The sequence below is a fragment of the Pinus tabuliformis genome, chromosome 3_2 (assembly GCF_031772625.1).
Source record: "Pinus tabuliformis cultivar Carrire ecotype Pingquan chromosome 3_2, CPIR1, whole genome shotgun sequence".
Lineage (NCBI taxonomy): Eukaryota > Viridiplantae > Streptophyta > Pinopsida > Pinales > Pinaceae > Pinus > Pinus tabuliformis.
Genome location: NC_142302.1, coordinates 475013180 through 475040860, shown reverse-complemented (window position 1 = coordinate 475040860; position 27681 = coordinate 475013180). Strand labels below are relative to the sequence as shown.

At 37.7% G+C, this 27681-nt stretch overlaps 1 protein-coding gene across 1 annotated transcript in view; it reads right to left on the bottom strand.

Moving 5' to 3' along the window:
• Window positions 1–27681, bottom strand: part of SAMTL (mitochondrial substrate carrier family protein) — a 258027-nt gene that overhangs the window by 47090 nt on the left and 183256 nt on the right. Inside the window, exons 4-5 of the mRNA XM_089416583.1 lie at window positions 22927–23042; window positions 22636–22714 (exon numbers count right to left, since the gene is read on the bottom strand). Of these exons, the coding sequence (XP_089272709.1) occupies window positions 22636–22714; window positions 22927–23042 (195 nt within the window). The remainder of the gene's footprint in view (window positions 1–22635; window positions 22715–22926; window positions 23043–27681) is intronic.

The window sequence follows — 27681 nt, the reverse complement described above, 5'->3', positions numbered from 1 at the left end:
TTCAATAGTTCAGCAGAGAGAAATAGTACAAAATCAAAATTCTGTAATTTTATATCGGCAGCAGCAAAACCTAAATCAGCAAAGTCAAACTTAGTCAAACGAGATGAAATTGACCTCCAATATGCTTGGTCAATTTACTAGTCAACTAGTCTTCGAACAGCGTGAAGAATAAGCACTTAAACAACCCCAAATAGACAGTCAAACTGCAATTGACTGAAGTCAAACTGTAGTTGATTGAAGTCAACTTGCTGCCCCAAACTAGAGTAGTCAACGCTGGTCAAACCTAAGGTCAGATTGCCTCAATTTTTGTGCCAAAAAATGCAGCCTGCCTAGGAGAGGTAGCCACACCAAAACCACACTTTTCTAAAGTCAACACTTGGTCAATGTTGGTCAAACAGACCTTCAGCAGCTTCTGCGTCCTCCTTGCCCTACTGCATCCTCCTCCTTCCCACGTGTGAGTTGCTCCTTGTGTAACCCAAAGCTAAGGAGAGAGAGAGAAGAAATTAGTAAAATGAGATGATGATAAAATGAATCAACCTCACTTGTATTTATATGATTCATTGGGCATGTGTGCCACACATTTAACTGTTGGTTGACCTTGACAATTTGTCAAGCAAATACAAATAAATTCATATCTCCATAAATACTTGTTGGAATCGGATGATCTTTAGATCAATCCTACACCTCTCGACAAGAGGAATCTAGGAAAAATATCAGCTGCCATAAATGAGATGATCCACATGGAGTTTGGCCCTAGTTGCCAATTTTAACACTCCCTCTCAACTAGGGAGAACTCCATCTGCTAATCTGTATGACCGTCGATACTGTCACAGCCATCAAATGCATTGCCTTGCACTGTTGGCTCTGCTCTTCTCTGCTGAACTATGAAGAAGAAGAAATGATCGAGGATATATCATACCATCCTCCATTGACCCGAAGTTAGTCTCAGAGTGTGTCATACCACTCTCACTGATCCCAGATCAATGGAGGTCATCCTAGCATAGGGAGTACGGTAGATACAACAATGCGTCCATCGATAGTACTACTAATGGTCCCTAACCCCATTTCCCTACTCATTGATCAGATGAGAGGTACTTCCCATGAGTCCCAGACTGGATGGGTAGGATGCCTCAACAAGAGAACTAATCATCATGTCCACAGCAGAACGAATCATCCTATCCAATAGTCGTCACAGGAGAACTAATCACCCTGTCCATAATCGCCACAGGAGAACTAATCATCCTGGCCCACAGGAGAACTAATCATCCTGTCCCACAATCGCCACGTAGTGTCACATGGGAAGGTTGAACCTTTCACCCTGTACATAGAGCACCACCAGGGGATGGTGAGTCGCCCTGTGGTCGCATGTCGCTCCAAGAAGTACCCCGCGTCCCCCCTGGAGCTCCCAGAGCTCAATATATGCATCATACACGACCCTCATAAGAGGGTCTCTCAACGACACCAAGTCGTTCTCGAAAAGTCAAGAATTTGACCTTTCCCAGGGGCTTCGTCAAAATGTCGGTGACCTATTCATCTGTACCGATATGTTGGAGCCTTATTGCTCCCCGCTATACCATATCCCGGATATAGCGGTACCTGATATCGATGTGCATGGAGCGATCATGAAATACGGGATTCTCTGATAAACAAATCCCACTCTAGTTGCCACCCAGGATCACGGTAGTATCAATGTGAATCCAAACAGCTCACTGAATAGCTTTCGCAACCAGACGGCCTCACAAGAGGCCATACTAGCAGCAATGTACTCTGCCTCAACGGTGCTCAAAGCCACCGACTTCTACTTCCTGCTCATCCAGGATATCGAGGCAGATCCCAAAGAGAAACAACACCTGGAAATCCTCTTTCGGTCCACCACACTGCCTGCCAAATCAGCGTCGATATATCCAAGTAGTCTCACATCTCCGACAGTGTATCTCAACCCATGAGTGATTGTGCCACGAAGATATCTCAACAGATTCTTGGCACCAATCAAATGTGTGTGGTGAGGCTCAACCATATGTTGACTTGACGTGTTGACTGCAAAGCATATATCCAAATGGGAGTTCACCAAGAACATCAATGCTCTGACGAGTTGACGATACTCGGTAGCATCTCGTAAAACAGGTCCAACAGCACTATCGCTTAACTTCTTGATGGCAAGCTCCATCGAGGTAGTCACAGGCTTGCAGTCCACCATACAGAATCTCTCCAATATTTTCACCACATATTTTCCTTGAGATAAGAAAATCTCCCCTAGTTTCTGCTAGACTTCCAGTCCTAGGAAATAGTCCATAAGTCCTAGGTCTTTCATCTTGAACTCGGAAGCCAACTGCCTCATACATTTGAAAATGAGATGGTCTACACCAATTAGAAAGAGGTTGTCAACGTACAGCACTAGTATGAGAGGTTTGTCATCTTCAACCTTAAGGTAAGGTTAGGATTGGCTTCACTCCTAGTGAATCCCAGCTTCATCAGGTAGTTATTGATCCTCTCATACCACGCTTGGGGTGCCTGCTTCAGCCCATAGAGGGCTTTCTTCAACCTGCACACGTGAGATTCCCAATCATGAATCTCAAATCCTTCAGGTTGTTCCACATAGACTTCATCTTTGATCGAACCATGCAAGAATGCGGTCTTGACATCCATCTGATGTAGGTTCCATCCTTGCGAAGCAGCAAGGGCTATGATCGAGCGAATGGTGGTATATCGGGCAACAGGTGCATATATCTCGTCATAGTCTATACCTTCCTTCTGAGAGAAGCCACGAGCGACAAAACGAGCCTTATACTTTTCAACACTTCCATCAACTACATGCTTTATCTTGTAAATCCATTTCGAAGTGACAACTGCTTTGTCCTAGGGTCTGGGGACCACATCCCAGACATCGTTTTTCATGATGGACTCATATTCCTCAGTCCTAGCATCCTTTCATACCTGATGGTTGACAACTTCTGCAAATGATGAAGGCTCATTTTGGATGATCGTGCTCATGATGGTCAAGTATCGTTGATACCTAGTCGGCTTCTTACTTTCCCAGAAAGTCCCTTTGGGTGCAATGTGTCCTTCAAAATCATCCAGTGTCCCCCTAAGCCATGAAGGCCTCTTCCTAGAAGAGGAAGGCTCTTGCAGAGGGGGATCAATAGGATCCATAGGTTCTTCCACATCGGGCATTGTCTCATCATCCTTTTCCTTCGGTTCCCTGGTGTCAGCTTCTTTAGATCCCCTTTGAGTAGGAAGATTGTCAACTTTGCTAGGAGCCATATCTTCGTCAAAGGTGACATCATGGCTAATCTTGATTTCCCTTTGACCAGCCACATATATTGTATAGCCCATAGTATTTTCGCTGTAGCCCACGAAGATTCCTTTCTTTCGAGATGCACCCAATTTATTCCTTTTCTCCTTCGGCACATGGAAATATACAGGACTTCCAAAGACTCTAAAATGAGATATGTCAGGTTTCTTACCAATGAACATCTCTTCAGGAGTCTTGGAACCCAATGCTTGGTGAGGGCATCGGTTTTGCACATATATGGCAGTATTCGCAAAAGTGTCTTGAGGGTTAGAAAATGTTTTAATCCCCTCATAAGTCCTAAGTCCTAGGTCCTAGGTAATTTTTCCAAAGGCTAAAGTTCGAGGATCCAAAAAGTAAAAATTAAAAAAATTAAAAAAAATTAAAAAATAGATAAAAATAATAATAAAATTTAAAAAAATAATTAAAAATAAAAAATAAAATTTAAAAAAAATAAACAAAAATTTAAAAAAATAATAATAAGTCAAATTTTTTAGTAAATAAATGCAGAATTTTAATTTTTTAATATATTAAAATGCATTTAAAAATTCGACGGATGAGATTAAAAGAAATCTTGATCCTCATTGACGGTCGAGATTAGTTTGACATGGATCACACGAACTAGCCGTTGGGAATCTTTCCTTTAAATAGGGTGCTAGGGGTCATTTGAGATCATTCGATCTGTGAGTCTTATGCTGAAGAAAGCTCTCTTGTAAACTTTTTCTTGTGCAATAAAGAAAGACTTTGGGGTTGAAATCTTGCTGGTGTTACTCTCTTGAAATGTTGTAAGGTGTTTCATTCATTTTATGTATAAATTTATTATCAGCCATTGGTAATAGCTTGTTGAAGAGTGATGTTGAACATAGATATCTTGTTCACTCATTAGGGTTTAAATGGTACTAAAATTTCTGGAAATAATGGCAGGTATCTCCATTGGATTTGGGTTTTACTTCTGTTTTTTCCCTCTTTATTGATAGTTGAAGTGAGTTGTGCAAGAAATTTAGATATGTGAAGAACAACGAGCGTTTGGGGAAGTTCTCGGTTGAACCAACCAACTCCCGCAAAGCATTCTCTTGTAGAGCCCAGCCAGTTTTGATTCTAGGTCTATCATTTAAATCTCTTTTTGAATTGCATGAGAGATTTCTGAAGTATCTTATAGTAAATCTGAAATTCTGCAAATATTATTGCGGATCACTGACAAATTTGGCTGTTATAGTGTAATAAAACTGTAAATATTGTAGCTGGTTTGTAGGGTTTTAGTTTTAATCCTTGCATATATTATCTCTAGGTGTTTGTTTTGCCATTGCAGGTTACAAGTCTGAGACGAAATTTTTGTTTGAAGCCAGATCTAGGCCCTGAAGGGTAAGATCTGGCCCCAGAAACCAGTTTTTGCAGGGTCACCATTCTGCTATTCAAGGGCTTCAAACTTCAGATCCAAAATTTTTTGTGGGATTTTCTAAGTTCCTGGGTTTTCATTTCAGTGGTTGAGAAGTTTCAAATGTTTTAAGGCAAGCTATGTTCATTCAGGCAGTTTCTCCTTCACGTCCAGCCTGTGCACTGTCCAATTTGCTCCATCCAGCCATCCCTCTGGCGTCCTCATCTTCTCCTTTCAGTTACTCATTCACGCTACCTCAAAACCATCAGACGCGTGTTTCTTCTTGCAGTTCCCATCATTGCTCTCATCCTCTTTACAAACAGCCCTCATCGAAATTCATCTCGCAGCTCCTCGCTCCATTCCAGTTTCACGCTGCCCATGCGCTATCTCACGCAAACTCTTCCACGATTGCTCAAATCTCCCTCGACCTGCCATCGAAACCTTTCTGCCTGCGTCCTGCTCCACTCTTCAACGCTTTCAGCTCCCAAACCTCTCCAACGCTATCGATTTGCCTTGTGATCTTCCTCGTTGTTTTCCAAGCATCCTCCCGTGGCCTTCAGCTCCCCGCATCGTTGTTGAATCCTCTCTTTGTCTGCCATACGAGCTCCACGCAACCTTGGCAACCCTTGAGACCTGCAAGCAAACCGGCCGTCTAATTCCCAGGCCTGCGTAAAACAAAATATTCCATATATCTTATGCGTTTGGAGTTAGATATTAGTTTGTTTGAATTCTTTTTTTTTTAAATTCACGCTTTAGTTTTAGCTCTTTTAGATTTAATCTAGTTTAACGTAGTTTCCTTTTTTTTTAGATTCTGAATTAATTCAAAATTAGTATCATTTCGTTTTGACTTTTAATCAAAAGAAAAATAAAAAAATATAAAATATAAAAAGGCAATAAAAAGTTTTTCTTTTTTTTTTCTTTACTTTAGATTAGATATTAGATTTTAATTCTATTTAGGATTTTAGTCTTGTTTTATTTTTAGCTTAAAATTTTATATAAAAAATAAATAAATAATAATAAAAAGGTTCTTATAGATTAGATTCTGGTTTAGTTTTTTTAGATTTAGACTCTTTTAAATTTAGTTTTAATTTTGTTTAAAGTTAGAACCATAAAATATAAAAATCATAAAAAAAAAAATTTAAATAAAAAAATTGAGTTTCATTTTTTTAGTTTAGTGGTTAGTTTGGTTTTACTTTATAAAAATTAAAAAAATTAAAAATTCCCAAAAAGCATAAAAAATAATCTTTAGACTTTTTATTTTGTTCTATAGTTTAGATTTTTTTTTTAGATTTAAGTTTCATCTATTTAGACTTTAGTTTTTGCTTAGCTCAGTTTTGTTTTATTTGAAAATATAAAAATACAAAAAAATTTGGAAATATTTTGCCAGATTCAGTCTTGGCTCAAGGATTTGTCATGTTTGCGATATATCTTTTCTGCTGAGGCTAAAATTTTGATGTGGGATTAATATTTATCATTTTTTTATGTGGTTAAACATGCTTAAATGTTCATTTGAAGATTAGCTATATGAAAGTGATAACTAGTTAGCATTTAAAATTACGTGGTTATTTAAAGCATTCAATCTTTCGAATTTTAATTGTTGGAATATTGTTAAGCCATTGAGCATTTATCGATTATCTCGCATTTGGCAAAATTAATCTACAGTATTTGATAAACAATTATTCAGTCATTAACTCCATAAGGCACTGGCACATTAACTTATAAAATCAATCAAGTGCTTGTTTCCCCTTGTTGTGTCTCCCAACCCAACTGGTCCACAGTTGGTCATCCATTGTCCCATAGGGTCTACCCCCCTTAGCCGCAGGAGACGACTTAAACGGAGAGATTGGGGATCAAGGTGACAGCCCCTCGATTTGAGCGTTGTCGTGACAATCTGTGCGACAACATTTTTTGGCGCCGTTGCCGGGGATAGAGTTTTTTCTGTCCTTGGTCCTTTCCTTTTGAGCTTTTCCGTGTTTCACTTCCTATCCGGGTGGCGACTCCACTTCACTATCATCTGCAAGAGTGTATACTAGAAGACATCCAAGTAGTCTGTGAAATCCTGCTCCTGATCCTGAAAGGGCTCTCAGGGTACGATTACACAAACTCTCTTCTCATACTCTTCTTGTTAACCTCGAACAAGAAGCCCTCTCTGATATCCATTTGCTTTTTGCTAGTCAAGTTGGGCACGACATCATGAATATATATACCCCTTGCAATTTTTCTAACATCCCAGGGTATCCCAATGATCTTCCAGGACTTGGGATGGATAATTTGCCTAGCTTTTAGGGAGATAATGCGATTAGTGCTAATTTGCATCTAAGAGATTTTAGTATATGGATGGCTAAGTACGCAAAGTCTGCTGATTTCGATCATGAGGATGTTAGAATGACTCTTTTTATTTTAGCCTTGGGGGGAGATGATTATGACTAGTTTTCAGAAAAACCTCGGAATTCATTTGATTCCTTACAATCGATCATTGATGCCTTCAATGAAAAATATGGAGATAAGAGAGAAGGAAGACACCTCGTGAAAGCTATTAGCCTAATAAAAAAGAGAGAGAATGGAACCGTTGAAGAGTTTAACGAAAGGTTTAATGATATTATTAAAGAGTTACCTCAAGATTATAAACCTACCGACAAATCTCTTCGAGATTTTTACATTGATGCCTTTGGTCCTGAGCCCTCTTATGAATTAAAGCGTGCTAAACTTAATGATTATAGGGATTGCCAAGTCTTAGCAATAGAGCTTGAAAAGGACAGGGCGGCATCTGAGAAATCTGAGATCCCAGGTTTCGATAGGGCTGCTACGAAACTAAAAGAACCTAAAGGAAAAGCAGTTCAAGAGCCTGAAAGAGAGCTCGTTCAGAAATTGCTCCAAAAGATCGAAAGCATGGAAATTAATCATAACAAGGAGATAGCTACTTTGCAGAATAGGTTGGTCCAAATGGAAAGAGCGCAAACGCAAAAATTTCAACCTAGAAATAATAATAATAAAAATAACAATTGGCAAAAGAAGGGTCAATCTAGTGAGCAAAGACCTCCTAATCCGCTTACTAATTTGGTCGATAATGCTCCACCTTACTGTCGGGTTTGCGATGCTCTTCATGAAGAGGCTACTTCTCCCATCGTCAGAAAAATATTAGATAATGGAATGTTTGGGGTAGGTGATCAAATAAATGTAGTGGGTAACAAGTTTTCTTTGTCTATGGATAATTGGATGGAGGTCAAGGAAAATAGTCGTGACGTTATGAATCCTTCATCAGCTTTTAGTATAAATAACCTTGAAAATGAAGAGGACGTTTTGGCCAAGTTATATGGTGAAAAACCCTCTCCAGAACAAATCATGGAAATTGCTAGAGATAAAGGTTTAACCTATCAAAGAAGGGATAAAGATCAAAGCAGGAATCAAATTCCCCCTGAACTTGTAACCCTGGTTTAAACTCTGGATTGGATGTCGATTTGAGAAGTTGGTTTAACAATGCGAAAATCTGGGTTCCTATCTCCGAGATTGCTAAAATCCCTTCCCAAAGAGATAAGTTACTAAAAGCTATTCAGGGTCCTCAAGTAAATATTTCTCAAAAGAATACCCAGGAAGTTGACTATCACGATGCCCCCATATATTTGCAAAGCTTAGATGCGAATAACAAAGATCACCAGCCTTTCTTTATCACCTTGTTAGTTAATGGATATAAATTGAATAATTGCATGTTGGATTCCGGTGCATCAGCTTGTGTCATGACTAAAAGGGTCATGGAACAGCTTAACTTAAGAGTTTCTAGACCCTACTGTATATAATATATGTGCCATGGATTCTAAAAAGATTGAAATGCATGGTTTGATCAAAGATTTACATATTCATCTATCAGTTTACCCAGACATCATGACTGTTATGGATATTGTTGTTGTTGATGTGCCTGATGCCTGGGGTATGCTTCTATCCAAAAAGTGGGCCTCTGATCTAGGAGGAAGTATTCAAATGAATTGGTCATATCCTATGATTCCTTCTCCTAGAGGTGATGGTTTTGTAAGACTTAATAGAGAGCCCGAAAGAAAATTCCATCTTGAAGATCCTAAGAGACCTCACAACGAAATAATTAAAGAGCACTCTGACATTGGGAATTACACTATCATGTCTAATTTCATAATTCCTCCTGATGATAAGGTTAAGGGTCTCAATGATAGAGTTTGGTACATGTACTTTGATGGTGCATCGTCTAGGCATGGTAAAGGTGCTGAAATAGTGCTTAAGTCTCCCCTTGGTCAATTTTCAAATTTTCCTATCGATTAGAATTTGAAGCAACCAACAATGTCGCTGAATATGAGGCTTTATTGTTGGGTCTTGAATTGGCGAAGTCTTTGAAAATTAAGTTGCTTAGCATTAAGGGGGATTCTGATTTAATTATCATGCAGCTTAAAAATAAATTCACATGTAAAAATCAAAGATTAAGGAGTTATCAAAATGCTATGTGGGATACTATGGAGCACTTTGATGCCCTTGACCTCGAAGCTATCCCAAGAGAGCAAAATAGTTTAGCAAATGAACTTGCCATAGCTGCCACTACCTTCCAATTATCTGATGAGCTAATTAAGGATAAGATCAAAATGGAAGTAATATTTAGACCATCTGTTCCAGATAACTCAGAGTATTGGCAAGTCTTTAATGATGAAAAGCAAGTCATTTATTTTCTTAATAGTTTGGATGAGTTTGAGGATTTCTGGATAGATTCTGAGGAGGATGGATCTTTTAATCATGAGCATATCATAAATCCTACTCCTAGGAATGTGGTTGCCTTAGAGCAGCACTTTGATCGGCATGATGCCACGAAGTTGAGAGAGGAAACTAAAATGGACCCACACGAATATCTCGAGATAAACATTGGTAACCCTGAGAACCCAAAGATTGTTAAAATTGGTAAAGGTACTAGTGTGGAAGAAAGAAAAAAGTTAACTAATTTACTTCGCGAATATCGAGATGTTTTAGCTTTCCCCTATGATGAATTAAAGGGCTATAGGGAAGATATCATGGAACATACTATCCCCTTAAAAGATGAAAATGCTAAACCCTTTCGCCAGAAGCTTAGGCAGATTAATCCTAAGATAGCCCCTTTAGTTCAGAAAGAGCTTGCGAAAATGCTTGCGGCTGGAATTATCACTCAAACAAGGCATTCAACATGGTGTTCAAATCTGGTGATTGTTATGAAAAAGAACGGTACGATAAGGCTTTGTGTCGATTTTCGAAATCTTAATCTAGCATGCAAAAATGATAATTACCCTTTGCCAAACATGGAGAATTTGTTGCAAACAGTAATCGGTTCTGGAATGATGTCGTTGCTAGATGGCTTTTCTGGGTACAATCAGGTATGGGTTAAAAAGGAAGATCGTCATAAAACCACATTCACCACACCATGCGGTACCTTTGAGTACATTAGAATGTCGTTTGGACTAACCAACGCTGGGGCTACATTTCAAAGGGCTATGGATTATGCCTTCAAGGGGTTAATCGAGAAATTTATTGAGATTTACCAAGATGATCTTACTGTGTTTTCTAAAGATGGTATCAGTGATATAAATCATCTTAGGCAGGTTTTCGATAGATGTAGAGAATACGGGATTTCTTTGAATCCAACTAAGTCTGTTTTTGGAGTAACCGAAGGGAAATTACTTGGCCATATCATTTCTAAGGATGGAATCAAGATTGATCCTGAAAGAATTGAAGTAATCCAAAAGATTCCTCTTCCTCATAATCTTAAATCCCTTCAGTCTTTCCTTGGAAAGACAAATTTTCTTAGAAGGTTTATTCCAAATTACGCAGAAATAGCTAAGCCTATTCAAATTTTTCTGAAGAAAGATGTAAAATTTGTTTGGCAAGAAGATGGCAAAAGGGTTTTTCAAGAAATCAAATGCGTTATTGCAAGGGCTCCTGTGTTGGTTAGTCCCAATTATTCAAAGGATTTCATGATTTTTTCTTTCGCTTCCGAAGATACCATTGTTGGTGTCCTGTTACAAAAGAATAAAGACGGTCACAAACAACCTATTGCTTTCATGAGTAGAGCGCTTCAAAATTCCAAATTGAAGTACAATACCATGGAAAAGCAAGCTTATGCCCTGGTCAAGTCTCTTAAGCACTTCAAAACTTATGTGGTTATTCTAAAATTATTGCTTTCGTCCCACATTCTGTTGTTAAAGATATAATAACTCAAACCGATTGCTTAGGGACTCGCGTTAGGTGGGTTACTAAAATACAAGAATATGATTTAGAGATCAAACCCACCAAGCTGGTCAAAGGCCAAAGTTTGGCTCAAATGTTCACTGAAGGTAACGAAAAGACTCTTGGTTTGCTTTGTCTTAGTGATCTATCTTCGCCTGAGTTGCAAAGATTAGGAGAGCATGAGTGGTACAAGGACATTGTTTATTACTTGATGAATCTTACATGTCCTAATCATTTAGTTGCTCATAAGAGAAGGGCTCTTAGACTAAAAGCCACTAAGTATTGCCTTATGAAGGATGGCCTTGGATGGAGAAATCTTGAGCGCATGGTACTTAGGTGTGTTGATAAAATTGAGTCCAAGAAATTAATCTCTGAGTTTCATTCAGGATTTTGTGGTGGTCATTACGCTGCTAGAACTACCGCCCACAAAATTCTGAGAGCTGGTTATTATTGGCCTTCAATTTTTTCTGATGTGCATAAGTTTGTTAGAACTTGTCAAGCCTGTCAACTATTCACTGGGAAACAGAAGCTTGCTGCCTTGCCCTACAACCTATCCTTGTAGAGGCACCTTTTCAGCATTGGGGTCTAGACTTCATCGGGAAGTTCCATGAAAATTCTAGCAATGGCTACTCATGGATTTTGACTATTACTGATTATTTCACTAAATGGGTTGAAGTCATTCCTGCTAAGAATGCCACTGAAAAGGTTATTATAGATTTCATTGAAAATAATATCATTACTAGATTTGGTGTCCCTGCTAAGATCACTACTGATAATGCCAAGGCTTTTAGTTCTTTAGAGTTTTCATCTTTCTGTTTCAAATATGGCATTATCTTATCTCATTCATCAAATTACTATCCTCAGGGTAATGGTCTGGCTGAATCAAGTAACAAGAATCTCATAACCATTATCAAGAAGATAGTAGGAGATAATAAGAGATCATGGGATAGCAAAATCAAGTATGCTTTATGGGCAGATAGGATCATAAGAAAAAAGCTATGGTAAATCTCCCTTTGAATTAGTTTATGGCTTGGATGTAACCTTACCTGTGCACCTGAAATTGCCAGCTTATCAGCTCCTTCAGCGTTTTTCTACTAATAAAGATGTTGTTCAGAACAAGATAGATCAGATTGTGGAGTTAGATGAAGCTCGTAGGACAGCTTTTGATGCTATATGTAAAAATCAATCTAACATTAAGAAAAGCTTTGATAAATTCTCTCGATCTAGATCTTTGCAGGTGGGAGATATGGTACTTCTTTGGGATCGCAAGAATGAAAAACCAAGAACACATAAGTTTGACAGTTTGTGGCGGGGACCGTACATCATTTGAGATATAGCTGGACCAAACTCATTCCATTTAAGCAGATTGGATGGCGAACCACTTGATCTACCTACAAATGGCCAAATGCTCAAGTTGTTTTTCAAAGATGATATCTGATGCCAAGGGGCATCCTCTGTATTGTATTTCTAACCTTACTCCTTGTCATTTCAACATTTTATTTCTATTTTAGGATTAGATTTACTTTCCTTGTTACTAGATAGTTAATAAATGAAGAACTTATATCTTCCATGTGCTTAATGTTATATGATGATTTTTGGATGGACGCTACTTATTCTTGGTTGTGTGTTGTGTGGGTGCAGATTCTGGATTCTCACATTCCTACAGTGCAGCAACGTGTCCCCAAGTAGAGCTAGATGTTGACCACTACGTGTCAACTACCCATAGCAGTACACCCCCTTTTTTCGCAAAAGGGATAGCGCTTGATCGATGTGTCCGTGCCATTCGACTTCCATCATCAACCTGATCGTGTTATGTTGTAAACCCAGTCTGCATGTGTAAATTGTAAATAATCTTAGCAGATATGAGTCATGTATGTAAATTGCCTAGGTGGACCTAATTTTCTAGTGATAATCTACGTTCCGGAAGGTTTTTTGTCTCACCGATCCATGATCGGCAGAGTTTTCCTTCAGCCTAACCCCAAAGCCGGAATGAATTTTGTCATTAGAATCTTAGGGGAATCTTAGTGTGTTGGTCTGCTAGATTGTGTTTAGTTGCAGAATTGGATGGTCTATGAGGGTCTATGTCAAATGGGTTTTCCCCCTTGAGATGTAAAATTGTAAAAGTCATGATGTAAAGTGTCTTGAGGGTTAGAAAATGTTTTAATCCCCTCATAAGTCCTAAGTCCTAGATCCTAGGTAATTTTTCCAAAGGCTAAACTTCGAGGATCCAAAAAATAAAAATTAAAAAAATTAAAGAAATTAAAAAATAGATAAAAATAATAATAAAATTTTAAAAATAATTAAAAAATAAATAAAATAAATAAATAAATTTTAAAAAATAATAATAATAAGTCAAATTTTTGAGTAAATAAATAAAAAATTCTAATTTTTTAATACATTAAAATGCATTTAAAAATTCGACAGATGAGATTAAAAGAAATCTTAATCCTCATCAACGGTCGAGATTAGTTTGACATGGATCACACGAACTAGCCGTTGGAAATTTTTCCTTTAAATAGGGTGCTAGGGGTCATTTGAGATCATTCCATCTGTGAGTCTTGTGCTAAAGACAGCTCTCTTGTAAACTTTTTCTTGTGCAATAAAGAAAGACTTTGGGGTTGAAAGCTTGCTGGTGTTACTCTCTTGAAATGTTGTAAGGTGTTTCATTCATTTTCTGCATAAATTTATTTTCAGCCATTGGTAATAGCTTGTTGAAGAGTGATGTTGAACACAGGTATCTTGTTCACTCACTAGGGTTTAAATGGTAATAAAATTTCTGGAAATAATGGCAGGTATCTCCATTGGATTTGGGTTTTACTACTGTTTTTTCCCTCTTTATTGATAGTTGAAGTGAGTTGTGCAGGAAATTTAGATTTGTGAAGAACAGCAGGCGTTTGGGGAAGTTCTCAGCTGAACTAGCCAACTCCCGCAAAGCATTCTCTTGTAGAGCCCAGCCAGTTTTGATTCTTGGTCTATCATTTAAATCTATTTTTGAATTGCATGAGAGATTTTTGAAGTATCTTATAGTAAATCTGAAATTCTGCAAATATTATTGCAGATTACTTACAAATCTAGCTGTTATAGAGTCATAAAATTGTAAATATTGTAGCTGGTTTGTAGGGTTTTAGTTTTAATCCTTGCATATATTATCTCTGGGTGTTTGTTTTGCCATTGCGGGTTACAGGTCTAAGACGGAATTTTTGTTTGAAGCCAGATCTAGGCCCTAAAGGGTAAGATCTGGCCCCAGAAACCAGTTTTTGCAGGGTCACCATTCTGCTATTCAAGGGCTTCAAACTTCAGATCCGGAATTTTTTGTGGGATTTTCTGAGTTCCTAGGTTTTCATTTCAGTGGTTGAGAAGTTTCAAATGTTTTAAGGCGAGCTATGTTCATTCACGCAGTTTCTCCTTCACGTCTAGCCTGTGCGCTGTCCAATTTGCTCCATCCAGCCATCCCTCTAGCGTCCTCATCTTCTCCTTTCAGTTACTCATGCATGCTACCTCAAAACCCTCAGACGCGTGTTTCTTCTTGCAGTTCCCATCATTGCTCTCATCCTCTTTACAAACGACCCTCATCGAAATTCATCTCGCAGCTCCTCGCTCCATTCCAGTTTCACGCTACCCATGCGCTATCTCACGCAAACTCTTCCACGATTGCTCAAATCTCCCTCGACCTGCCATCGAAACCTTTCTGCATGTGTCCTGCTCCACTCTTCAACGCTTTCGGCTCCCAATCCTCTCCAACGCTAACGGTTTGCCTTGTGATCTTCCTCGTTGTTGTCCAAGCATCCTCCCGTGGCCTTCAGCTCCCCGCGTCGTTGTTGAATCCTCTCTTTGTCTGCCATACAAGCTCCAAGTAGCCTTGGCAACCCTTCAGCCCTGCGAGCAAACCGGTCGTCTAATTCCCAGGCCTGCATAAAACAAAATATTCCATATATCTTATGCATTTGGATTTAGATATTAGTTTGTTTGAATTCTTTTTTTTTTTAAAGTCACGCTTTAGTTTTAGCTCTTTTAGATTTAATCTAGTTTAACGTAGTTTCCTTTTTTTTAGATTCTGAATTAATTCAAAATTAGTATCATTTCGTTTTGACTTTTAATCAAAAGAAAAATATAAAATATAAAAAGGTAATAAAAAGTTTTTCTTTTTTTTTCTTTACTTTAGATTAGATATTAGATTTTAATTTTATTTGGGATTTTAGTCTTGTTTTATTTTTAGCTTAAAATTTTATAAAAAAAATAAAATAAATAAATAATAATAATAATAATAAAAGTTCTTATAGATTAGATTCTGGTTTAATTTTTTTTAGATTTTGACTCTTTTAAATTTAGTTTTAATTTTGTTTAAAGTTAGAACCATAAAATATAAAAATCATAAAAATAAATTAAATAAAAAAATTGAGTTTCATTTTTTTTAGTTTAGTGGTTAGTTTGGTTTTACTTTATATTAATTAAAAAATAAAAAAAATTCCCAAAAAAAGCATAAAAAGTAGTCTTTAGACTTTTTATTTTGTTCTATAGTTTAGATTTTTTTTTAGATTTAAGTTTCATCTATTTAGACTTTAGTTTTTGCTTAGCTCAGTTTTGTTTTATTTGAAAATATAAAAATACAAAAAAATTGGAAATATTTTGCCAGATTTAGTCTTGGCTCAAGGATTTGTCATGTTTGCGATATATCTTTTCTACTGAGGCTAAAATTTTGATGTGGGATTAATATTTATCATTTTTTTATGTGGTTAAACATGCTTAAATGTTCATTTGAAGATTAGCTATATAAAGTGATAACTAGTTAGCATTTAAAATTACGTGGTTATTTAAAGCATTCAATCTTTCGAATTTTAATTGTTGGAATATTGTTAAGCCATTGAGCATTTATCGATTATCTCGCATTTGGAAAAATTAATCTTTGTTTGGGTTATTTGATGTTAAATGACTGTTAATGAGTTCACATTTCTACAGTATTTGATAAACAATTATTCAATCATTAACTCCATAAGGCATTGCACATTAACTTATAAAATCAATCAAGTGCTTGTTTCCCCTTGTTGTGTCTCCCAGCCCAGCTGGTCCACAGTTGGTCATCCATTGTCCCATAGGGTCTACCCCACTTAGCCGCGGGACGGCTTAAATGGAGAGATCGGGGATCAAGGTGACAGCCCCCGATCTGAGTGTTGTTGTGACAATCTGTGCGACAACACGGCCCATAGAAACTTCAAAGTCTTTGATCATGGAGCATAATAGCATGGATAGCTTCCACAATCATACGATTCTTCCTTTCCGCCACACCGTTCTGCTCAGAGGAGTATATGGTGTTGTAATCTCCCTCTTAATGCCAACCTCTTTGCAAAAGTCATGGAACTCATTGGATTCATACTTAGTCCCATTATCAGTCCTTAAGATCTTGATTTTCTTTTCAGTTGATTCTCGATCAAGGCTTTAAAGTGACAAAACCAAGTGACGACTTCATCCTTCTTTTTCAAGAAGTATATCCAAGTCTTGCGAAAATAGTCATCTGTAAGAGTGAGGTAATATAAATATCCTCCCAAGGAGTTCACAAGCATCATAACAGATATCTCTAAGTGAACCAACTGTAATATATCGGAGGGCTTGCTTTGGCTTGAGGGGAATGGTCCCCTTTTGATTTTCCCTTCGGCACATCCAGGACATACACCTTCTTGCTCTACTCGGAACTCGAGCATCCCTATCACCATTTGTCTAGCATTGTTTAGACCTTTATAATGAAGGTGAGCAAACCTCTGATGCCATAGTTCGGACTGAAGTGATCTGTCACAAGACATGACACCCAGCAGACTTCCTCCGACCTGATATAATGAATCAACTTGAAACCCAAGAGTGAAAGCTTCTTTAAAATTATTTTCCATATCGATAAAGGTCACCTTGTAGCCTTTGTCTTCCATTCCGAAACGGACACCAGGTTCTTTTTGAGATCAGGTACATATAAGACTTCTTGCAAATGAATTGTATTACCCTGATTCAATTTAAGAGTGACATTCCCTACGCTTTTCACGGGATATTTTGCGTTGTCCCCAAGAACAATTTCCAGGTTGGTCTCCTTCTCTATTAGATTAGAGAGAGCTTCTTTGTGACCAGTGAAGTGCCTTGAGGCACCACTATCAAAAAGCCAATTTCCCAACAAGTTTGGGGGAGCAACAGTAGAGAGGGCCGCTGGTAGACAAAATTCATCTTGTTTATTGTTAACAACATTAGGTTTATACCTGGAGTTTCTTGCCTTCTTGAAGGGTTGTCCTCTTCCTTGATTTTCGGCATTTCTTTTACCTTTGCCATTGGACCTGCCATTCCTTTGATTGCCTTGAGAGTGATTTTGATCATCGTCATGGTGTGAGTCCCTCTTATCAGGGCAGTCCCTCGCATAGTGGCCCATTTTGTTGCAATTGTAACATCGTCCTTTTCTTCCACCCTTCGGTCCAGCCTTTCCTTTGGATTTAGCCCCAGAATTGTTTCTTCTTTTAGCATGAGAAGAAAAGGCAAAGGGATTGCCTTTAAGTGCGGGTATTTCTTGCTCTTCCATCCTAGTTTCTTCTTGAATACATCTAGCCATCAATTCCTCAAATCCTGGGATGACATTAATGTTAAGAAGAGTAGTCCTGAATATATACCATTCAGGTAGCAGTCCACCAAGAGTTGTGATAGTCATTTCCCTGTCAAGAACTACTTCCCCAATAGATAGGAGATCATTCTTGATCTCGATGATCCTTAAGAAATATGCTTGCATACTCTCACCAGTCTATCATAGATTTCCTTGGAGGTGGTCAGCTCGGAAACATAGGCCACCAGGCACTTGTCGATAGAGTCCCGGATGATCTTCTTTGCTTTGACTTCTCCCTTGGTCCACTTGCTTTTGGCAGCAGCGGATGCATTTGATGGAGGCGCAACAATATTGCCTCTCACATGGTCCAACACTTCCTGATCTTCTAAAGTCAGATCGAGAGACATCTTCCATCCGTGATAGTCAGACTTCTCACGGAGCTTGTCTTCGGTGGGGAAGAGTGTTGAGGACCCCATGAAGTTTTTAGGATAGCCTTGCCAACCTTCGGTGATTGCCCTTGCTCTTGCTTGATCTTTGTCTTCACCTCAGCTCTGATACCATGTTAAATTATGGTATGTTATATGCTTAGAGCAGTTTACTTCTTTTCTTCTTATTAACCACTGATTAGCAATCACATATACATTAATTAAAGTGCAGATAGAACATTAAACGATCAACAAAAAACAAGCCAAGACAAGATACACAAGATGTGGCCGCTAGCCAGGGACAAACCTCAATGCGGGGAACCCTTTGATCAAATCTTCTTTTATCTTCAATAGTTCAGCAGAGAGAAATAGTACAAAATCATAATTCTGTAATTTTATATCAGCAGCAGGAAACCCGAAATCAACAGAGTCAAACTTAGTCAAACGAGATGAAATTGACCTCCAATATGCTTCGTCAATTTCTCAGTCAACTAATCTTCGAACACCCTGAAGAATCAACCCTTAAACAGACCCAAATACACAGTCAAACTATAGTTGACTGAAGTCAACCTGCTGCCCCAAACTAGGGCAGTCAACGCTGGTCAAACTTGAGGTCAAATTGCCTCGATTTTTGTGCCAAAAAATGTGGTCTACCTAGGAGAGGCAACCACACCAAAACCGCACACTTCTAAAGTCAACGTTTGGTCAATGCTGGTCAAAGAGACCTTCAGCAGCTTCTACGTCCTCCTTGCCCTATTGTGTCCTCCTCCTTCCCACGTGTGAGCTGCTCCTTGTGTAACCCAAAGCTAAGGAGAGAGAGAGAGAAGAAATGAGTGAGATGAGATGATGATAAAATGAATCAACCTCACTTGTATTTATATGATTCACTGGGCATGTGTGCCACACATTTAACCAGTGTTGATAATATCGGTATCGGGAAAATATCGGCGAGGGTCCAGAAAATATCTTATCGGCAATATCGGCAATATCGGCAAAATATCGGCAAATATCGGCAAGCATTAAAAATGCATAATATATTCATTTTTTTCAGATTTTTAAACATATAAAGCAATAACAACATGAAATAAACACATTGGCACATAAATATGAAGAAAACACTGATATATATGATGTCAAATAGAAATGATATATCAAAGGCGATACCAAATCGTGCTAATCCCTGATAATTGTCCATTCAAGGACTCAAATGTGGAGAACCAAGATAGTATGCATCAGAAACTCACCGCTGCAATGCTCATGTGTTTATTATTGTTGTTCCCGAGATAAGTTATAGTGCTAGTCTCTTTTCCTCCAACTGATTTGAATGGTGGGTCTCCAGCCATAGAAATAAGTTGTTCTTTTTATTACTCCTTACTAGGAACAAAATTTCAAAGTTTTTCTCTCACTTGTCATTCCCTTAAGCTCATTTACCATGATAATTCATAGATACTTCTATTTTACATTTTGTTCTATCAAGGTGTATTAAAATGACAATCATTTTCCAACGACCATTACCTCAGTAATAAAACAGAAACTATAGTGTCAGTGTGTCTGATGCTTTATCTGTTTGATAATGCAAGTAAGATACTTTAGATGTACTCTTTTCTCTCCTGCTAATTGAGATTTACTGTGGTATTTAATACCGCCAATTCTTCATTTTCTCATCCGATCATTATGATATTACAGGACATATGTTGGTCAGCTTGTATCTAAGGGAAGAGTCACTGTATGGGGAGCTAAGGTTAGTGGTTAAACCGTATAACGCAGGCCTAAAAACACTTGTACATGGAGCCTAGTCTCTGCTGTAAGGAGTGCAGAGAAGCCGCGGTTGTACAAGGGTATGGAAAGGGATTCAAGCCCAGACGTATAGCCTAGAGAAAGGAGATCACTTTGAGAGGAAGCCACAGCAAGTGAGGGTTCTGTGGGTGACTGTGTTAGGGATGTTGCAAGTTAAAAATACTAGCCATAAATCATAAATTGATATTGCTACTGTTTCTCAACAAATTTCTATCATATAATTATAACTGTAATTTTATGCATTCAGGTTAACAGCCTGATCAAAGAAGGCCAGATATGGAGACTTGTAACTTCTTCATTTCTTCATGCAGACATCGTGCATCTCTTGGTTTGTGTTGCTTGGTTACTATCAGTCCTTTTACCAAAGAAAACGTGTGGTTGATCCTTTTGATGATTTTGCAAAATCGGATTTAATGGTGTTGGTCCGTTGGAGTTACGTATGTTGGATTCATACCTGTTCTTGGCAGCCAAACCCTCCTTCGCAGCCAAACCCTCCTTCGCATCGACCGCGTCCGTCTGCAGCTCTCACAAAAACAAAATGACGTGAAACCAAAAACCAAAAAATCAATTTATACAGGCGATTTCAACCTAACCGGCGATATTTTCAATCGTCTCGCGATATTTTCTAAAATATCGCCGAAATATCGGAAATCGCGCGAGAAATTTAAAACATGAAAATATCGCGATTTTTTGGGGGCGATATTTCGGCTCGCCGAAAATATCGCGATATTTGCGAATATCGCCGATATTTCGGCGATATTATCAACACTGCATTTAACTGCTGACCGACCTTGACAATTTGTCAAGTAAATACAAATAAATTCATATCTCCATAAATACTTGTCGGAATCAGATGATATTTAGATCAATCCTACACCTCTCGACAAGAGGAATCTAGGAAAAATATCAGCGGCCATAACTGCGATGACCCACATGGATTTTGGCCCTAGTTGCCAATTTTAACAAGGATTAACCCCCCATTTAAGATGAGAGAACAAGACTACATTCAAAACCTTTCCTCCTTCTAGGTCACCCAATAATCCACACCCAAAGTGCCCAAGGAAAAACAACACATGATTGCACAATGAAATACATACCTTTAGGATTGCATGGCCCACCTTCAAACACGTGCTCTTGACAGATGGGCGAGGAGACATATGACTAGCTCAAGGAGCAAAGATCAATTGGCACAATATATCAACTACAACAGTGGCTATGAGGGGTTGTTGGTTGCAGACTGAAGACAAATCTAGGAGGAAAATTATCCTATGGGGTCACCCACTAGTGGTGGGTATAGGAACCAGGGTGATGGCCATAATAAGGGGTCGAGCTCATGTTTGGCCTTTTCCCATGTGCTACATTAATGTCCCGGCCATCTTTTGCATTTTATAGTATTACTTTCTTTTGTTTCTTATTTGTGGCCATGATATGCTTTTAACATCCTTTTAGTTACATCAACCTCCATGACAACATTTTGAGGCCTAACCCAGACAAGTGGACAAGGGGAGGGGTTGTGCAAGTAACCTGTCGACCTGGTGGTCAAGTGGACCCAAAGAAGGAAAATGATGAAATAGAGCTTGTAATGTGCGAAGGTGAGTAAAATATGTGGAACAGGAAAATGGGACCACACAACCAAAATCAGGGTTTTCCAAGTAGTGCCCTTATTGAAACCATAGGTCAATAGGGGAGATCCCACAGAACTAGGATTGAGGATTAACCGCCCCATTTAAGATGAGGGAGCAAAACTACAGTGAAAACCCCTCCTACTTCCAAGGCACCCAATAATCCATGCCGAAGATGCCTAAGAAAAAACAAGCGTAAGCACCCGATTGCACAATGAAAAACATACATTTTGGGTTGGCCCACTACGAACATATGCTCTCGACAAATGGCAAAGGAGACATATGACTAATGCAAGAAGCGGAGATCAAATGGCACAATGTATTGGCTACATTGGTGGCTCTCAAGGGCTACTGGCTGCCGACTACAAGCTGAAGAGATGTCTAGGAGAAAAATCACTTATGGGGTCACCCACTTTTGGTGAGTAACATGACCATTAGATCCCTAAGGTATACTAGGGTGAAGCCCCCTTGAGCCAAAGGAGAGTTAGCCATAAGTGATAAGAGGGTTGGGGAGGTGACAATTGGCCCCCTCCTGAGTACAGTGAATCCCACACTTCAGCTTTTGGACTTTGTCTCGAGAAGTGCAATAATTTGTTTTAACAGAAACCATCAAGTGTTGTAGTCTCTTTTGCTCACGGATTTTTCTCTTTCTAGCACACTTGTACTTGGTTATTTCTCTTTGTAGTGTTGCACCCCTCTTGGCTGATTTCTCGTCAAGAGCTGGGCCTCTCAAGTGCTAGTTTATCCTATCTTTATTGCATTATTAGGGATTGTGTCGGTTTCACTTGCACTATCTCTTGTGAATCTCCACATCTTCAATGTTAATTCCATTAGGTAACTCTTCCTACACCATCAAGTATTTTCATATAGATGGAATTTCCAAATTTTATTTATCCATAGTGCAAAATAACATTAATGCTAGAAATATATCATTTGCACCACAATATTCGTTAACCAGAAAAAGAATTATTGTTTTACCATCTTATAAAGTGAGGTGACAAGAATTATACAAATATAAGACCACAGCCACACCAGACCATAACTGTCAGAAGAAAATCCTAGTAAGTTTAAAATTTATAGCAAAAATTGCAATTTATTTTGATGATCATCCACAAGCAATTTGTTTCTATTTGTATGATTTGTCTCTTTTAGATATGGATTTTTGTAATGCATATTCTAAAAATTTTAATAAACTATGTCAAGGGACCTAAATGAAGCAATGTTGTCAAATAGAAAATGGAGAAACCATAGTTGGAGCACTAGGTAAATATATCATTTTGAGAACGAGAAAAGAAACAGCAATGTAATTAACAAAAAACATCAAATATGTCTAAAATTCTGACACCCCAAAATACCTGAATTTCTGGAAGTGTAGGAGCCACATTTGTTAACAACATTTTGGTTGCCTCAAAAAAACCAGTGCGCAATCCATGGCTATTAATGAAGAATATCAAAAGAAAATAAAATATTAGTTCCCAAAAGGGTAATATCCTACACGGCTATCAATAAAGGATATTAAGATAAACATACAAAGTTCTCAAAGGTGAACACATTCAGCCTTTTGGCAACTACCTTGAAATTTATAACATCATGCTCCTCCAAAACTAACCTTGAAATTTATAACAGCATGCTCCTCCAAAACTAACCTTGCAAATTGCCCTATGATTGCTGGAATGGAGCCTCTGTATAGACCCCTATATCCAATTTGTGGGAGCTTTGAAATAAGCTCAGGAAAGGAGAGTGTTGATGCTTGTACACGTGTCTGCCAGAAAAGTAAACAAGTAAACTCAGCATAAGATAAGATAATTTTAATAAGATCCATTTAATGACCATGGAATAGGTCAACAGGACTAGACAGTACAATCAGTAGCCAGTAGACTATGGGAGTGTCTAGAACACTACTAGATCCTAAAATTTAACAAAAAAGCAGATACACTCCTGACAATAAGAAAATTAAGAAATTTATCTTACCCAACTTAGTGAAATTTAACAAAGCTCAGCTTGTCTAATTCAGTTAAATATCTCAAAATTCGACTTCAGCACTCTTAACAATCTTGTCATAATAATAACCCTCAAGCATCTACCTAATAACCCTCAAGCATCTACCTATTTCATTAAAAATATAATGGTTGAATAGAAACAAAGTTTTCCTTTGTGAATATAAGCATTGAACAGAAACCGTGATTAACAATGTAAATCAATGACAATATATAGATGGGTACAGTCCTTCAGCTATGGTCTAGCAGCAGCTTGGAGCAGTTGTTATGCCAATGACCCTGGTTCAAATTCTAGCAGACATGCTCCCTCCCTACATGGGATATGTTGGACATGGCTATCGATATTGATATTTGACAATATAAAATGTGCCATGCTTCACCTGAGTGTGGGAGGGTGGCATCCATAGTTACTGGGTTTATGTCCCTCAAAAAAGTAAGATCCCACACTAAAAGTATATATATAGATGGGTACAAGCACAAATACAGATAAGATTATTTTTAACATTTAATACAAGAAACAGGTCAATTATGATTTTAGTTCTACTCCTCGATCCTTGCGAAAAGAGATAAACGTGATAAATGCAAAACATTAAACATGTCAAGTTATGATATTAAAAAAAGACAACTAACAATATAAAGATAACTCTATCTATTTCATGTTTTAGGCTTTAGCAAAATTTGTCAACCTGCGCAAATCCTGGTCCAAAAAAGACATATGCCAGACATATTCAAGAATATTGACATAATGGAATATATATCCAAGGAGAAATGCAATGTGAAAAGAAACTAGGAATTATAGGATACATAAATGGAAACTCTACTAACAGCATCTAGAATGAACAAAGATCATTTAAACATCCAACACATTAAGGGAAGGCAACAGAAATTCATAAAGGAAAAATTAATAATTAAATAAGAGAGTGAATGATATCACTTACAGTGACCTCTGTGACAGTATATATAAACATTGACTAGTCACGAGGTTGATTGGGAAATGTTCTTTCGTCAGGTATTGTCCTCTAGATAGGGTGTGTCAATTCATTTACTATTAATTTTTACTTAATTTATTTAATTGATGCTCTCTCTCTCTCTTTATATATATATATATATAGATATTACATTTCCTTTCCTTTCATAAATGTTTTGACCTCAAAGCATATTTATGAAAAACTTATCTCTTGTTCTAGCTTGGAATGCGATCTAATAATTCTCTATTCTTATGAAGCTGATGGTTGATCATACACTATGATAGGATCTTCTAAGCGCCGAGTAGATTTGTTGAATAATATGAAGGTTTGACCACCCTAATTCAATCTTCTAAGTGATTTTGCGCTCATAGGGCTCTAGGAGGGAGACCACAAGGTTGATTTGGACATGTGCTTTCATTAGGTCATGTCTTCTAGAAGGATATGTCCTTTCATTTACTATTAATTTATTTTATTTATTTATTTCTCTTATATATATATATATATATATATATATATATATATATTACTTTACCTTCCTCTTTAGAAACGTTTTGCATTAAAAGCATTTTTATGAAAGACTGTTGAGTTTAAAAGTAGTTTTTGGAAGGAATTCTGTAAACAATTTAGGGTGTCTCTCAACATGAGTTCAATTGAGCCCCAAACAAATGGTCACAAAGAACTTAGAAGTTGTCAATAAATGTTTGGAATGTTGAATTTTGTAGCTATGGTTGATCTTCATAATCATTATCTAGTCATTATCTAGTCATTGATGTATTTCCAAAAGAGAAAAATATGTGACATGTTCTTCATATCAGTTTTTAAAAGAAGAAAAATTGAATTTTTAATATTTGAATTTTTGGTTCCAAACAAGCCAAGTCGACCCTCCTCCTAGTCAAGTTGGCCCCAATCTAAGATGCACCCATCTGGCCCAGAAAAATACCATACATATGAGGCATTCGAACTCCTTCCAAAGCAACCAAGCAACTCAGTCTGTCTGAGGAAAGAAAAGAAGTCTGAGGCAAGCAAATAAGGTCTGAGGCAAGCAAAGAAGGGTTGAGGCAAGCGAACAAGGTCTGAGGCAAGAAAAGGTCTATGGCATGCGAACAAGATCTGAGGCAAGCAAAGAAGGTCTGAGGCAAGAAAAGACAGTTTCAGGCAAGCGAATAAGATCTAAGGCAAGCGAGGAAGTTTGTGGTAAGTAAAGAATTCTGAGGAAAAACAGAAGACCAAATTTTTGCCCTGGCAGATCAGATCAATTAAAGATTGTTGGTCAGACTTACACCTTGACTAGGAGGCAGTGGACCAGGTTTGACTAGATGTCTAGGTGTGTCTCTTGTTGGATTGAACAATTTCTCTAAGGAAAAGGTTTCTGGGATTTCCCCCATGTAGGTTTTCCCAGGGTAAATACTTCTGTTCTTGTTTTGGTTGTCTTTTTATGATTCTACTGTCTGTTGTTGAACATCTTTTGTGTAAGTCCTTAATGATTAATGATAATATGAATTAAGTTAAAGTGAATGTCATTAGAACTAATTAGAAGACCTATGAAAAATCAACATGGTATCAAAGCTTGGATAGAAGAGTAGCCAGCTTATTTTAAATTAATCTTTAGGGTTTGTTCTTGGCACTTGCCCTAGTCCATCTCTGGTTGTAAGGAAGACACAAATATTCCTAGAGGATACCAAGACGTGTGATGGTTAAGACGATTGTAGTATCAGTTCAAGAAGCTCGTGAATCTCAAAATTGCATCATGAAGACTGATCAAGATCCATTCTTAAGTCAATAAGAAGGCCAAAGCATATTTGGAGGAAGATCGTAATAGGCCGAAATAAGCATCAGTCTATAACCCTCAGATTTGAGACAGAGGTCTGAAAGGACCTCAGAACTGTTACAAATTAACCTGACGATAATTCAAGGAAGGCCGAAAAGCCTCAGTATAGCATCCTCAGTCTCCAAGAAGTCTCAGACACAAAAAGGGTTACACTTTTGTTATGCGAGTTCTTGAAGAACAAATTGTTGACTGATCTGAAGCCAAGCCACTTAATTTCTTAAGCAGACAGGCAAATGTCACTTTGAAGAAGTTCTGAATGTCTCTATCTGAGAACAAGCCAGCCAAGTTGTCTATGAAAGCTTTAGTTTAAAGTGTGTTTTGGACAAGGTCTGAAAGAAGACATTCAAACAAGTCACTTTGTCTCAGATTTGATAAGCCAGTATCTAACTTGCGTATGCAACCTATGGAGCATCAATTGCAACGATTAAGGAAGCAGCATTGTTTTCCTCTTTTTTAATCTAGTGATGTACTAGAATATGTCCATGGACCAATCCAATTTGGCATCAATTGAAGTTAATATATAAGCAATCAATGGTAAAGCCTCAGATACAAAGGTCGAAGAATCTCAGAAGGTAGTTCGAAAATACTTCAGCCAACAAAAGAAATTTACCAGAGTTTGCGTGGATTACAAGCTCCATATGAGCAAAGGAAATAAGTTTGCTCCATATGTCCTGACTCCTTACATGCAAAGATTATTCAAAGTTACATTGAAGATCAAAGTCTGGATTGTGCAAATGGCAGTCCAAGACCTGGTTTGAATATGAACTGTAATATTAATTTGAAAATGACCTGTGAGGCCAGTAAACTATGTTGCCTTGTAATAGAAAGCAAAATGCCATCCTGAAGATCTAATGGACCTTGTTTCATGCAAATCATAGGTTCCAACGAGCACCTCGTTTCAACACAAAGCACGTTATAGTGATGAGTTATTCAAATTCAGGTATGACACTGCCAAAGTCTAAAGTTTGATGATTGGAATGTAAGGTACGTTCTATCAATCTCGTTTGGAATCAACGGTTTACTTTGGCAACATTCTTATAAACCTCAGCTAAAGGAAATGATCGCTTAAATGTTTGGTTGAAAAGTCTTGTATCTAAATGGTGATCATAGGAATGTATCAAAGGTTTGATTTGTTAGGGATCCTTGAAGAAACCATCAAGGGTATTCTTAAAGAGGCAGAGAACCTCTGTTTCAGAAGAAGTCTAAGCCCCAAGTTCTGAAGGTCACAATCCATTTGTTAAAGATCCAAAAAACCTCACAAATGTTGCAGACCAAGTCACGACAGAATTTTAAAGAGTATTCTTATCATACAAATCTTTGTTCAGATGTCATGAAATTTGATATGTAACGACAGTCCAAGTGTACTGCATACAGAGGTACTTGGAAGCTCATGATCAAAGGAATAAAGAGAAGAAGTTGCAAATCAATATGGTTTATGGAAACATGGCAAATTCATAGTTCAATGAAATAAGAGTTTATTTGTTGATATATGAGATATAAGGTAAAGATGGTTCCAAGGTACAAATGGACAGTCTCTTGAATACGTTGATACATTTAGAAGGCGTGTATGTCCAGATTATAAATATGCAGATGTTGCCACAGTATGAT